Source organism: Notothenia rossii (assembly GCF_949606895.1).
Source record: "Notothenia rossii genome assembly, chromosome: 5".
Lineage (NCBI taxonomy): Eukaryota > Metazoa > Chordata > Actinopteri > Perciformes > Nototheniidae > Notothenia > Notothenia rossii.
Genome location: NC_136903.1, coordinates 7,638,380 through 7,652,811, shown reverse-complemented (window position 1 = coordinate 7,652,811; position 14,432 = coordinate 7,638,380). Strand labels below are relative to the sequence as shown.

Sequence of the window (14,432 nt, the reverse complement as noted above, 5' to 3'; positions counted from 1 at the left end):
CACACACACACACACACACACACACACACACACACACACACACACACACACACACACACACACACACACACACACACACACACTTACATGTTGTCTGGGACTCAGAGTATTTTTGTAGATACTGTTTGCATAGGAGAGATGGGATGTGTGTAATTAAAATCTTATTCCTGGGTTTTCTCGAGTAATGATTCTAAAAAATGGTACTGTCTAATTCCTGGATGAACTATTCTATATTTATTCTAGGTTGAAAAAAATGTTTAAATGCATTTTTGTCTCCCTCTATCTGAAGCACAGAGATTACATATTGTTTTACGCCAAATTATATTATATTTTTGAAATGATTCTTTAGTTTACTACAGTGCTACTGCATTTCCCTATTCACTCCCTTTTTTGCCCTACCTGGCACAGCTTCCTGTGGCTTTGTCTTTTATTTCACTTTATTGAAGAATATAAACCTGCTTTTAAGTATTTTTTATAATCCTTTACTGTTAAACTACCAAGGCTGCAACTATGGTGTTTATTTTTCAAAATTAATCCTGTTAAATAGCAAAGAAAACATCGGATAACCAGCATTTATTTTTTATTTTGCAGCTGAAGTACTCATTTCTCAGCGTTTGTGCTAACCAAGTAATTATAAAATATGCTGCAAATCAACTTCATACAAGTTTAATAATTGTTTAACTAACAATGTATGATCTTTAAAGGCTTAAACTCAATATAAGTAGATTTTATGTGGACACTGGGTGCAATATAGCAGATATTTGATATATATTTATTTACAATGTTACTCACTGTTAGGGGGATATTGTCTATATTGAAATCCTGTTAATCAGTGGAAATAATATCAACAGCTTTAAGTACATTTTGATGGTAACACCTTTCAAACACATGTCCAGAAAGAGAGGTTTTGTGATCTACTTTAAAGATTGTAATAATGACTCCTGCTGTTTGCAGGTGTTTGACTGGAAGGAGGAGCGTCTGGCTGCAGAGGGTCAGAGTGATGAAGGGTGGAGCCAGGCCAAGGAGAGAGGGAGGATCCAATCAGATGAGTGGGTGACGGTCACAGCCACACACATACGGGAGGTGGATGTGGAGCCTCTGGACTACGACCTGGATATCAGCCGGGAGGTAGACACACACACACACACACACACACACACACACACACACACACACACACACACACACACACACAGTCACTCACTGCGGCTTACATCTTTACAACAACGTCTTAACATCCGTGTTCTTCCAATATGTGAAGTTTTATTCTATTAGATATGTGTGAAAATATCCTAATTAGCATATCAATTCTCGGTATAGCCTAAAATGGGTTTCATTACATCACAGTGACTTTAAACTTTGACAACCAAAATCTAATCCAAGTAGACATTTGGAGAAATCCGTTCCTGGGATGGACAGATTTAAATAACCCCAAAACATAATTCATACGGCCACAGCTGTCGCCTGCGCAGAGGCATAAGAGCACATCAAAAGATGATAATCCTCTGACAGTTAAATCGGCACTTTAGTTCTCAGTTCATCAGTGTGCTGAGCTCATATTGAATATTATGCAACCATTCTTAAATTGTATATATAACATGTATTTAAATCACAAAAAGATCTAAAGTGCATTCATTGAATTGTCATCCTGAAAGGGGAAAGTCTAGACCCTGGGAGGCCTGTCAATCAAATGGGTTTTTCTGTGTGGTTTTTAAATGGGTGTGAGTCATTGACTTCAATTCACTTCAAGTTTATTTATGTAGCCCAAAATCCAAAATCCTATTTGTCTCAGAGGGCTTCACAAGTCAACAAACACAATTGGCAATGTAAAACAATGTAAAAACAACAAACGTATCTTACAGGATCAATGTGAAAATACCAATTTAAAAAGGAACGTAACACAATGACACAAATACAGTTAGAGTACAATAAATACAATTCCATAAAACGAAGGGTCCATAAGGATGTATAAAAGGGGGTTTAAAACCAGTCTTAACTGTGCGCTGTACTTCAACAGCCCTATTCAAATCCAATTGGTGGTAACCCCAACATTTTGTGCTAGATAAAAGCATTCACATTTCACTGCATGGCAGTTTAATAAAGTCTATCGAAATGTTTTTGCAAACCACGTCTTTTTAAGTGAATTGTTCAAATATTCTGAAATGAATGCCAGATTTAAGAACTGAATAGGAATTTTAGATAAAGGCACAAATCACTGTTAATGTAGAATAAATACCCAAGAGAGAATTAGTTACCATTAAGCAACCTCATGTTCACTTCTACTGGAAGAGACAAACTTAAAATGCGTCATCACCACATAATGGGATTTTAAGACTGCTGCCCTGTCATCTCCCCATGCAGCTGTGCAAACCTCAGAAGGTTCCCATCCCCGAGCGCTACGTGGAGTCGGACCCCGACGAGCCCCTCAGTCTGGAGGAGCAGGAGGAGCGCAGCCGCCGGACGCAGCGCATCAAGAACCTGCTCGCTAAGTCCAGGTACTCACACAGGAGCTGGGGTCATTAAGATGTCTGCCTTTTATTTCAAGTAAATCCAGGGAACGCCAGGCAAGTTTATTTATACAGCACTTTTCAACACAAGGTAATTCAAAGTGCTTTACAAAAAGACATTAAAGGTGGGGTAGGTAATTCCCTTCAGAAACACTTTGTTATATTCCATGGAATGCTCTTAACATCCCGATAGCAATGAATATATTAAATGCTTTGACAATAAATCCATAAAAAATCATCATCTGTGGAAGCCGTGGCGCTGTAAAAAGCACGACCAATCATCTGAGCCGGCCCGGCTAAAATAACTGGATGGTTACCTACCTGTCAGCCTTCCATCTGTGCACAAACTTATCTCGTGCCCTCATTGGTCATGTGCGCGTTTGTGTGTGTTGGAGGAGGGGCTCTGTGAGGAAGTCTGAAGGAAGGGGCAGATTTTTTTTGGCTGCGTACTTTCAAATTCTAGCGCACTCGAGCTGGTTTCTCCATTCTTACCTACCCTACCTTTAAGAGCATAAAACACATCAGAAACACAAGTTACAGTGCAGTCAGTGTAAGATGTGAATAGTTCAATTCAAAGTAGCTGCAAAAAGTAAGTCTTCAGCCTAGGAAGGTGTTCAAGGGGGATTATGATCTGAGTGAAATGCCCTGATATACATTCAGTGAGTTCAGCTTCTACTGTATCCCTGTGGGAATGAAGGCCTAAATGGTTATCGGTATGTGAGTGTGTTATTTATGAATCCACTGGTTTAAGAAACACCTTTTTTGGATTCCTGTAAGATCATTTTAAAGCATCAACAGGAATAAGACAAGGAAACAAAGGAAACATTTTACAGTATATACATATCAATATATCACCACTAGAGTTAGGTGCACTTTTGACATATATACAGATATTATTGGTTAAGAATATCAAAAACATTTTTATAGAAAGTAGGTCCATACTGCAAGTCATACTGTATGTTCCCAGGGTGCAAGTTGTTCTTTCTAAGTGTGTGTGTTCTCTCTCCAGTTATCAGAACAGACAGCCGTCCGATCCGCTGGACTTCGGTGATCTGGACGCAGCTCTGCAGCAGCAGGAGAGGATCATGAGCGTGTCGCACGCTCTGGCCTCCGAGGCCTCGCGCAAAAGCAAGCTGGTGGCAGGTTAGTGAACAAACATCCTTACTTACATTCTGTAATGCATCCCTGATCCCTTAGACCAGGGGGGTCCAAACGTTTTTCACCGAGGGCCACATACAGAGAAATATACGAAGGGCTGATCCGCTCACTACAGGTATATCGCCTCATAAGTTCAGTTATAAGTTAGTGAAATCAATCAAATGGTTAAGTATGCTTGGTACTTGAAAATGCCAGATGAAAAAAACAGCCTACATCGCAGCTCTCCAGAGGGCTTCGTTTATTGTGTTACAAAAAGTGTTGGCAGCTCATCCCTCAAAGCAGAAGCCTCAGATTGATTATCATAAGGGGAGATAGGAAGGGTCTATTTCAAACTGGTTATGTAAATGTTGCTGGGCTTTTTCAACTTAGATTTGTTAGAAAATGTTTCCAACTTGAATCGACTGAATTTATTTGAGTGGTTTTATTAATACACAAATACTACTGTGTAATATATTTGTACATGTATATTTAAGAAGTACAATATAAGACAAGCACAAGTTTCATTTGTGGGCCGTATTCCATTATACTTTTTGAATTTACTGAGGGCCGATTCAAAATGGTCCGCGGGCCGCATTTGGCCCCCGGGCCGTAGTTTGGACATCCCTGCCTTTAAACCAACCATCACAGCTGTACAAACTGTATGCAAGCCTTTATACTCCTATTACAATAATGCTAACGTGTATCCTTAAAGCGAGTCAGACCAGATTAATTGATGAATAACAACCGACTGTTGTCACTGTGCAGAACCTCATATCATAATCCGGCCCGCGACTTCATTTTATGTGGCCCACAAGAGCTTGCAAAGAATAAAATACGTTTATTATACGGTTACATGCCGATTTACAGAAGCACATTGTCCATAAACTACATGTCCCACAATGCATCTCGTATTGTGACATGATCACTGAAGAGACTTGCAATTATTTGCCCTGGACTTCTGCTTTCAGACGTAGTTAATGATGAAGTTATTAACCTATCCGATAATAATCCAATTCAGAGGCAATCATGTAATATAATACATTATTTTATATATATAATATATTTATATAGTCTTAAAAGTTACAGCCGGCCCTTTGAGTGCAACCATAATGCTATTTTGGCCCGCGATGAAATTGAGTTTGACACCCCTGCCTTAGAGTCTCAGACCGACAACATGTGGTTTGTCCCTGGTGTGCAGGCTCTGAGTGGATGGAGAGTTGGTGAACATGTCTCCAGGTACCCGCCATTTCCCTTTTGGGTGGTGGTTGTGTGTGTTGTGGTTTTCAGTTTAGTCAGGAATGTGCACAGATTGACAAGAGACTTTAAATGTGCAAAAATCTGCTTGACAACTGTTGCCTTTTACAGTACGTACTTTCAGAAAGAAATATAGGAAGACGTGCTTTATGTATGTCTAGTGTACATAATCTAAAATGTAATCTCAAAACCAAAACACATAGCCTTATACACTTTTAAGAAAGTCCCTGAAGCATCTGTGCACAGTCCTGGCTATTTTGTTGTGGGTGATATTTTATCCGAAGAGCTTCAGTTTCATTGAAGAGCTGCTTTAGTGGAATGTGGTGGCCTTGTGTGTGCAAGTGGTGTTTTGGTGTGTGTGTGTTTTTATGTTAATAAATCAAAAACACTTCAAATGAAAATCTTGCAGGACCAAAGACAAAGGGGTTTGTGCAGCCCCTATACGTCTCATAAATATATAGTAATGTAGCAAAGCAGTCTGTACTGTGGGGGAAACTTCTGTAGCAATTAGAGTCAGGACTCAGAGGAGAGCTGGAGCTTTGATGGCAAACACTGACGGTTTATTTGGAGTTACGGCCGGAGAATTGAAGAGACAGGTGGAGTGTCACGAGATGACACCAAACCAATTCTGAAGAACTCTTTCTGCAGCTCGAGGTTTTAACTAGTTCGGAGTGTAATAATCAACATTCTTTATCAGCGAGACTAAACAATTATGGACCCTGAATCTAACTAGAGCTCTCGTCCATAGGAAAGAATGTGCGCCAGGGAACCTACGTCCCTGAACAGTAAACTACCTCATGGCGGTTAGTGCTCTGTCATAGACTGGCAACAACAATGCCCCCAAGCTGCCCCTCCTTAAGAGAGATAGCAGCGATACCCAAGGCCGTAGAACTATGCCGTGGGAAAAGAGAAAATGATGAACTGTGTCGAAGGTTGAATACCTAAGCAAGTTATTCCCTCACATAGACCAACACTTTTAAAGGATGTTTCACTTCTTAAACTCATTATATTTGAGCAGCGCCCTGGAAATATAAACCACACAAGATACGTTTACTCGTGAACTGCATTAGAAGGGCTTTTGCTAAATATTCTTTAAATGTTTAATTAAAGATGTTTGCACCATGATGAAGAACACTGATGTCCTCTTGCCTCACACACATGTATACATAATAACTTGCTTTATATATGGTTACTGTACATTTTTAATTCAACGCGTATACTTCCTACTTTCTTGTTTATTGCTAGTTCATTTTATTGTACAATGCCATGTCTTTTTATGCTGCTGCATGCAACACAAACATTTCCCAAATTGGGATCAATAAAGTACTTCTTATCTTATCTGTGTTTCCTCCTCAGCCAAAGCCTCTGCAGAGCTCTGACCTGCAGGACCACAGAAGAGGAGCCTCATGGGGGGGGGGGGGTCTGATCCAGTGGCCAACTAACTGATTAACTTTGAACAAATCTCTTTTTTATGAGTGAGAACAAGACACATTTCTTTAGAGTTGAATCAATTCTTGCTTGTGCACAATTAAGCAATAATAATAATGTATACCATGAGTGAATTGTTTTGTTTTTTAAATCTGCAATTATCCCTTTTGCTGTATCTAGTGAATAAAAGCCAACATGCTCACACTACAATAGTAACGTTTTTACATACATCTTTTATTTATTAAATCGTTTGGCTTGACATGCTTGCTCATTTTCTGCTGTATTTTGTCTATATAACAATGATCACAGTCCTGTCAATCAATTTAAGTTCCTTCAAATACATGATTAATAATTAACACGGGAAAAAGTCATGAAAATTAATAAATTACATAAAACACCTTGGTTACAGTGTGCATTTCCTTGAGTTCTTGTTTCACAAATACAACACACCCATTTCTTAGTTATATGCTCAAAAAGTAGCTTTCATAAGCTAAAAAAACCAGATCATAAACGTAGAGGATAATCTAATGCCATTCATTTCAAAGGCGTATTTGCTCATTGTGTTGTGGATTTCAGCAAATTGGTTAGAACCGGCCCTGCTAACGGATAGAAGGAGCTTTTTCTACAACCAGGTGGAAGAGAGCTCTCTGCTGACCTCAGCTCATTGAGGTAAAGGCACATCTTTATAGTTATACAAAAATAAGAATACATGAAAAAAAGGTATAAAATACACTATGTGACAGGAAACAAAAAGTTGTTATTAATAAACAAGAATACAGTTTGAAAGGGGAGTGATTTGTAAAATATCCATAGAGAAAAAGAAAATCTGTTTCATATGGGTGTTGAGAGACGTATCCATAGGTTTCCTAATGTTGCTCTCAAAGTGCACCAGATTGATGCTTTTAACTTCAACATTTAAACAAAATTATTCCCGGGGGAGCATGCCCCCGGACCCACCTGGAGGAGGTTAGGTCCCCCCCTCTTACATAATGTTCACATGGATCGGAAACTAAAATACATTTGCGCACATCTTGTGTCCATATCTTTCTGTTTGGGTGGTCATGCCACAACCGCGCACGTGCGAGTCGTAGTGACTGTCTGCATGTTGGTCCTTACGCCTTTTACACACTCTCCAAAGCATAACATAAAAACACTGAAAATGAAACAAAGACGTCCGGATTAAGAGGTTGCTTTTTCTTTGCACAGCAGGAAAGAAAGGCGAAAGGAATGGGCTGTGATTTTAGTTTTTTTAGCAGAGGTGGAGTTCAATAATTTGTAGTCTTGTCTCGGGGGATGTTGTGAAAATTTAAATGGCCCTTGATGCCCCTTTCACACCAACGCGTTTTCAGCGCCGGCTCGGAGCTAGAGCCTGAAAAGTACCGCAGCGGCCCATCCCTGCTTTAGATGAAAAATAAGGAGCCGCCACTCCCCTTGGTTTAAAAGAACACAATGGTGCTCAGGATATTCAGGTGATAAAGTGGGTGGGGGGTAGGCTACATTGGTTGGTGATTGGCTAATCCCCCCCCGTGGGCATTTAGCTTCAGTAAAAAAGTTATATTTTAACGGATTATTGACGAAGTTAGCGGTGCATATAGTCCATTCATCTGATTATTTCGTTGGCATAAGAAGCCCCTTTAAAAACATAACCAAACTGTATGCCACAATTAAAACGTCTATTGGGATGCGGTAAACTAGGAACAACATTCCTCCTCTCTGTTCCCGCAAATATGGAAAAGGACCGCTGTTAAGAACTTCTAGTTACACAGCATACTTTTTATTAAGATAATACATTGAAGAATATCTTTTAACAAAAAAAGAGTCTTACCTGCTGTCTAAAAGCGTTTGGCTTACAATTCTGAAACTGGAATTCATGCTTTGACGTCATGCAAGAGTGGGCGGACCCAGCGGAGAAAAAGTGTGTTCTGCGTTCTGAAATGCAAACAAAAAACAAAAGAAGGAAAATGGTCCTAAATATAACGGTTCAGAGACCCGTGTAGCGTATGTTTGAATTTACGCTAAATCCACTGCATTTGTTTCTTGGTTGAGACGGTGATTGTTATAAAGCAGAATGCAACAGTCACCTTGTCTGAGGTCAGTTGTAACTTTACTGTGAGGAAAAGCACACGTTAAACCCATACTGCTTTTTATTGGTTTTGAAACAAGAATTCACAAAATGTACAATGTGTTTACCGACTGTGTTGAATGGCAAGCAATCCCGTTTCATACAACATAAGACATGGCAAATGCACTGACTGCTCAAATGTTTAAACCAAATATTTAAAAAGAGAAACCGGTTTCAGCCTGCAGACTTGATTCATAACAGCAAACACTCCAGGATGTACTGATAAAGAAAAAACGATTTCTACTCAGTAAAACGGACTAGAATCACCTACAGGTAAACAAATAATGTAAAATGTACAAATTGGAGATTACAAAAACAATGTTCTCCCTGCACCCCCCCTCCCCCCCCACCCCCATCAGCCATACGCTGACTTCACAACGGCCTCTTAGCAGCACATTCCCGTTCTTCATCACTACTGTTTGAGTCGGACTTGGACTGATCCGAGGTCTCCGAGTTGGAATCGCTGCCTTCGTCCTTGGCGTCTGTGGGTTTCTCTGCACAGGTGGACTTCTCTGGCTCTGTTGCTTTGGTCTGGCTGTCCACTGGTGGGGAGGGCAGTAACTCTGGCTCCGGCTGCAGGGACGAGATAACAGGATATTAAACAAATTAAGAGTGAACACTTCCACCTTGAGTTAAATGAAAATATACAGTATTTTGATTGTGAGGTGACCACTTTGAAAATAGTTTGGTGAAGTTTGGGGGGGGTTACACAAGACAACACATCGTTATGACATCACAAAGTGGCCAAAATGTGATCAGCTCATTTTCAGACAGGTTTTTATATAAATGGGTCAGGAGAAAAAGAGATGGAATCTTTGTTCCGGAAACTTCCAGAATCTCTTTACACAGAGGGGACACATGTTGATGTAGAAGAGACGTGAACAAGTGGATTTTACATGATAGGTGACCTTTAAGAGTATTACAAAATTCTCCCTGTCCCTTCCTCTGGCTCTGCGTGTCCCCTCCTCTGGCTCTATGTGACCCCTCACCTCATTGAACCCCAGACCACAGTGTCTCCGGTTCCGGCCCGACAGCTTCCCGTCCATGCCCTGCTGGTACTGCATCTCCAGCTGCTCGTTCATCTCTCTGTCTTCCATCCCTGCAGAGGAGACACCAGTCACAGCAGGCACACCCAGCCACTACAGGCCTATCCATGCATTGGATAGATCTGATTGGCCGGTGTGTAGTGGGGAAGCCAGGTTAATTGCATTGGGCATCAGGATAAGGCAGCATGGGTAAGTGTCTCAAGAACAGTCGCTTGGAGATTGCTTACATAAGAAGCAGCATTTTACAAATGTGAAATGAAGAAGCTTACCACTGCGGACATGGGACGTTGACTTGTGGTCGCCAATCACGAGTCGTCCGGTGGATTCTTTCTAAAAAAGAAAAAAAACAGAGACAAACCCATTTTAAATCAATAATCAGAACTACTCTAAACATTATCAATTGATGAGCAAGAACTAAACCAAGCTTCTTTGTTAATCATTTGATACTTTGGACTAAAGTACTACAATAAGGTGAACCACAAGTATGGTGATCTCCTAAAAACAAATCAAACCTTGCCGGCGCCCATCAAACGTAGAAACTTCAGCTTCCTTTCATCGCTTCCCAGATCAGCTGTCGCCCATGTAGACCCATCCTGACAAGGCAAAACATCATCATGTGGATTTGATTGATTCACTTCAACAATAACCCTAACCCTCTTCCATCAAACACAGCTGTGCATTAACACACTGCAAACACACACTGTTTATATCAGACAGGGCTAACTACAGTGCACGATTTGTTTACATATAGTACACTGACTGTGTATATGTTTCTGTCCCTTTGGTAGATTGGTATATTAGAGAGTATTTTTTATGTATTCTGTATATTATATAGTGTGTAGATAGTCTTCTGACTATGTGTCTTTTCTACTCGAGGATATGTATATATTCTTTAAGAGCGAATAAACCATAGGTCCTGCATCAAAAATGTGATCCAACCAATAGGATGAGAAAGGATATGTCTCTCACAGTATATTATGATTTGACCCTCCTCATGTCACACCTTGCACATACACGCAGGTCATGTTGTTGGTCAGTAACCCTTGCTGGGTAAAGCACCTTCAGTCAAACGACCTCTTTACTTGAAACAGATGTCGAGCAAGCTTGCTTTTATGTAAATTAAGACATTACGGCACAATACATAATATATTTTCTGCAACATATTTACAAATCAACCTAAATAGACGAATACACTTTGAATGGGCTGCAAGAAAACGTGTTTACATTTGACCAAAAAGCATTACAAGAATAGCGTTAGCGAGCAGGCTATCGTGATGCTAACCTTATCTTCGTATCTAATAGCTTTTATATTAGCGTAACATTAAAGATGCATTATTTGTACTCACGTCACTTGGAGAAGCTGGACGTTTCGTTCCGTGCCTTTCGTCTAGAGAACTCATTATGTACGTTGTATTTAGTAAAGAAGTCAAGTAAATACCATGCTACCTAGCAATGGCTAGCTCGATTTGTCAACAACCCACCGTGTCGTCACTTCCGGTTCAGTCTTCTTCGTTTGTTTTGCAGTTGGTCAAATAACTCTGCTGCCGCCTAGCGTTGGATTGTGGCATATCACCATTAAAACTGATGCATTTAATTCATTGAGATACAAGTATTTATTAAAAAAACAGATATACGATTTAAGAAGCTTTCAAAAAAAATTAAAGTGTAGATCTGAGATTCTTCTGAGAGTTTGTTAAAACAATAACTAAATGCTGTTGTTTTCGCTGGTCTAACAGCAGCCAAAAAAATAATAGTAATACGATGGAAACCCCCACATAATTTATTTATTAAGCAATGGATATCATCCTTCCATGACCTACTAATCTCAGAGCTGTCAATCGCTTCTGCTAATAAGGCTAAGGGGGAAACCTTAGAGGCTATTCAAAGAGCTGCTGATCGGATAATATTATTCATGTAAATGATGGTTGTACATACGCACACCTTGGTGCAATTGTAGATTATTAGGACTTAATCGCAATTCAGTTTAAACAGATGAAATGTTATGTAGAAAAAAAAAAGTATGAATATATTTTATGTGGATAAATTGTTATGCTATAAATTGTTATGCTATAATATAAATAATATATATAGTATATAGATGAACTCAGACGATTGCTAAAAAACATCAGGTAGGATTTTCTGTGAAATGGCAAGATGGGTGGGAAGAGGGGGGGACGGGTGGCATGGGAAAGGGATTCCCTATATTTTGTTCTTTCTTTGTCTTTTCTTTTGTCTATATTGTCTATATAATTTGTATCTATATAAGTCCCTTTTGTGAAGGCAAAAAAACAAAACAATAAAAAGTTGGTCACAAAAAAAGAAAAATAATAACTAAATGCAGTTTCATCATTTTCAAATTGCAGCATTATTAGCAACATCATCTGAGCTGTAGCCTAATCGATTACAGTTGTTTACATGCAATCCTTGTTCATTTAGTTTACTGTATGTCCCAAAGCCATGTCTTTGGATATGCCGGCAAGACTAAAATGAACCTTCTTGATGACCTTCCTAAAAACCGCCAAAAGGTGGCGTTAGAGTAACTGTAATAGAGCAGCAGCCCTCACACCTCTGACAGGACGCTGCAACTCAATTTCTGCAACACACTTCATTAAGATATTAACGAAAAGATCAGTTATTTACGTGTGCTCTCTCCTTTACTAAGATTAACACGTTTTCTATTATTAATCAAGGTGAGTCCAGACACCTCAGTTTAATATGATCTATTTATGTGAATTGTTTTCAAGCAAAACATTAAATAATCCAACTTTCAATATTTACCAATTGTGGTTATTCAGAGAAGACAGTGGAGGACATTTTTGACAGAAGGGATTCATTTTTGATGGCAGATTTTTAAGTTGATTGTTTTTCCGTATTAAACTTTGGAAATGTGTTTTTAAATGATAATTGACTACTGGTGAGACATTTCTTAATTACATGTGAAAACATATCCACAAATAATTGTTTTAATGTTTTCTATAGGCTATGTGTTTGCTTAACACAAACCAGCATTTATTTGTTATCAAAAATGTTTCCTTATTTGTGTATTTCTATTTGAAGTGAAAAACAGCCAATAGTTATAAGACAAATGACAAATATAAAATAAAAATAAATGAAATCAACGAGAGCAATTATTTATTCAATTAGTATTCAAAGTGCTGTCCTGCACGTGCATACATGCACACGCACAGGCAACATTGAGAGAAAGAAGACAGAGGAGCGAAACAAGTTAAACTGAAGGAATGGGGTAGAAATAGATGAATGTAACTCTAAAATAAATATCTAATGAACAATACACATACAGAAAGTGAGTCACACGGAGACAGGCAGATAGTAAGAGAGAGAGAGAGGGGGACAAAGAGAGAGCGAGAGAAAGAGAGAAAGAAAGAGAGAGAGAAAGAGAGAGAGAAAGAGAGAGAGAGAGAGAGGAGGGGTTATCCTGCCTCTCTCTCTTTGCCCGGCTCTGCCCCGCACTCTCACTTAACCTCCACACAGTGCCGGACGGGGAATAACTTTAAATACTTTTATTTTTTAAAGATCCTCCGAATGACAGCTGCTCAGCACCGCCTCTAAAGACGACGCAGAACAAGAAGAGTTTGATTTCCACTTCCAGATCCTCTGCGGAGGAACAGAGGAGTTTACCAAAGTCCCGGACACGCTCCAGCGATGGTGACTTTACGCACGGGATTTGAAGGCTGTTTCATCTGACTGCTCCTGTGTGCTGTCAACCGCTGAAGCTCTTCTTCATCGCCCGTAATCTTCAAGTTTGCCAGGAACTCGCAGAAGAAGTGAATCCAGGTAAGAGAAGTCCCTGTTGCATCACGGACCGTCAGCCGGTGCTTGTTTTTAGAAGTCGGTGCGCACTCTGCTTATCTCTGTTCACAACAAACAGCGATGACAGCAGCAGAATCTCTGAAAGTCTGCCTCGTCTTTAAACCTCACGTTGGACCGTGATTAGGCTCGGTCGACCCTATACCTGAACCGCAACAACTTACCTAGAAAATACGTGTCTTTAATTGTTTTGAAAAGTTTTACATTAGTGTGTAAAAAACTGTAATTTATGTATGTTATAACTGACAAAAATTGTTCACAATTTCCAATTAAAAAACGTATAAAAGTTAAGTTACGAAAAGTTCAATAAAACAATAGGAAATTATAATGTCCACTTTTACCTGTTATTTGTCAGTTATTGTTTTGTTTTTTAACGTAAGTTGTACTCAATGGCACACGTGCAAATGATTAGAAACAGAAGTTGTTATTTTAGTCGTTTTCCCTCATTAAGTCCTTATAAGCAGGTCAAACCCCGTGTGGTTGTCAGGTTGTGAGATGGTTTTGATTTTTGAACTCCTTTCATCCCCTTACTCTTGTGATGAGGTGCTAAAAGAAAAAAAAGATATATCATTAAATCTGTGCTCCTGAAAAACCACACAGATGTGAGCAGAGATCTGACTTTAAACATGTTAGTCTTATAAATGCACTTCCATCTTTTGCCTCAAGTTCAAGCTGTTAGTGAAAATTAAATATTCCGGGTTCATTTCAGAAGATGCAAAAGTAAAACTGAGCAAGACAAGCAGTTTAACTTGAATTTAATTGTGTCCACCCTTGACTTCATCTCTGTCATGCACTTTAAACAGAAATGGTTCAACAGTTTTGTTACAAAATATTTTCTTTTATAGATAATTGAGAAACTTGAATAAATAGGCCTACTCTTTGATAACCATGCGTAGAAACACCTGGATAACATTTCTGGATAATATCAAACGTATTGAAGACAAATTAAGAGCCACTAAACTTTATTTTTAAAACAACATTTTTGGAATGAAGTTTCAATAAAGCAGATGATTCTTAAGAGCATCCCATTCAGACCAAATACAGTCTCTGGGTGTCAGTATTTTCCCCTTCGGACACACAGCGGTAGCCTTTGTGTCCATGAACGCTCTA

General features: G+C 39.2%; 2 protein-coding genes across 7 annotated transcripts in view; one reads left to right on the top strand and one right to left on the bottom strand.

Annotated features, from left to right (window-relative positions):
• Positions 1–6,724, top strand: part of LOC307038646 (pleckstrin homology domain-containing family A member 7-like) — a 168,434-nt gene extending 161,710 nt beyond the window's left edge. For 4 of the 6 annotated variants that reach the window (XM_079680208.1, XM_079680211.1, XM_079680212.1 and 1 more), the window contains 5 exons: positions 955–1,128; positions 2,362–2,495; positions 3,517–3,650; positions 4,843–4,880; positions 6,255–6,724. In XM_079680208.1, the coding sequence (XP_079536334.1) occupies positions 955–1,128; positions 2,362–2,495; positions 3,517–3,650; positions 4,843–4,868 (468 nt within the window). In that variant the 3' untranslated portion in view covers positions 4,869–4,880; positions 6,255–6,724. The remainder of the gene's footprint in view (positions 1–954; positions 1,129–2,361; positions 2,496–3,516; positions 3,651–4,842; positions 4,881–6,254) is intronic. The other 2 variants (XM_079680210.1, XM_079680209.1) reach the window with 2 other exon arrangements.
• A 1,728-nt stretch (positions 6,725–8,452) lies between these two features.
• On the bottom strand, positions 8,453–11,007 carry cUnh11orf58 (chromosome Un C11orf58 homolog). Its single transcript, XM_079680214.1, has 5 exons — positions 10,841–11,007; positions 10,007–10,087; positions 9,764–9,824; positions 9,438–9,547; positions 8,453–9,021 (listed from the first exon to the last, which is right to left on the bottom strand). Exons 1-5 carry the CDS (start codon positions 10,892–10,894, stop codon positions 8,821–8,823), a joined length of 507 nt encoding a protein of 168 aa, XP_079536340.1. The 5' UTR covers positions 10,895–11,007; the 3' UTR covers positions 8,453–8,820.
• Between the last annotated feature and the right edge of the window lie 3,425 nt (positions 11,008–14,432).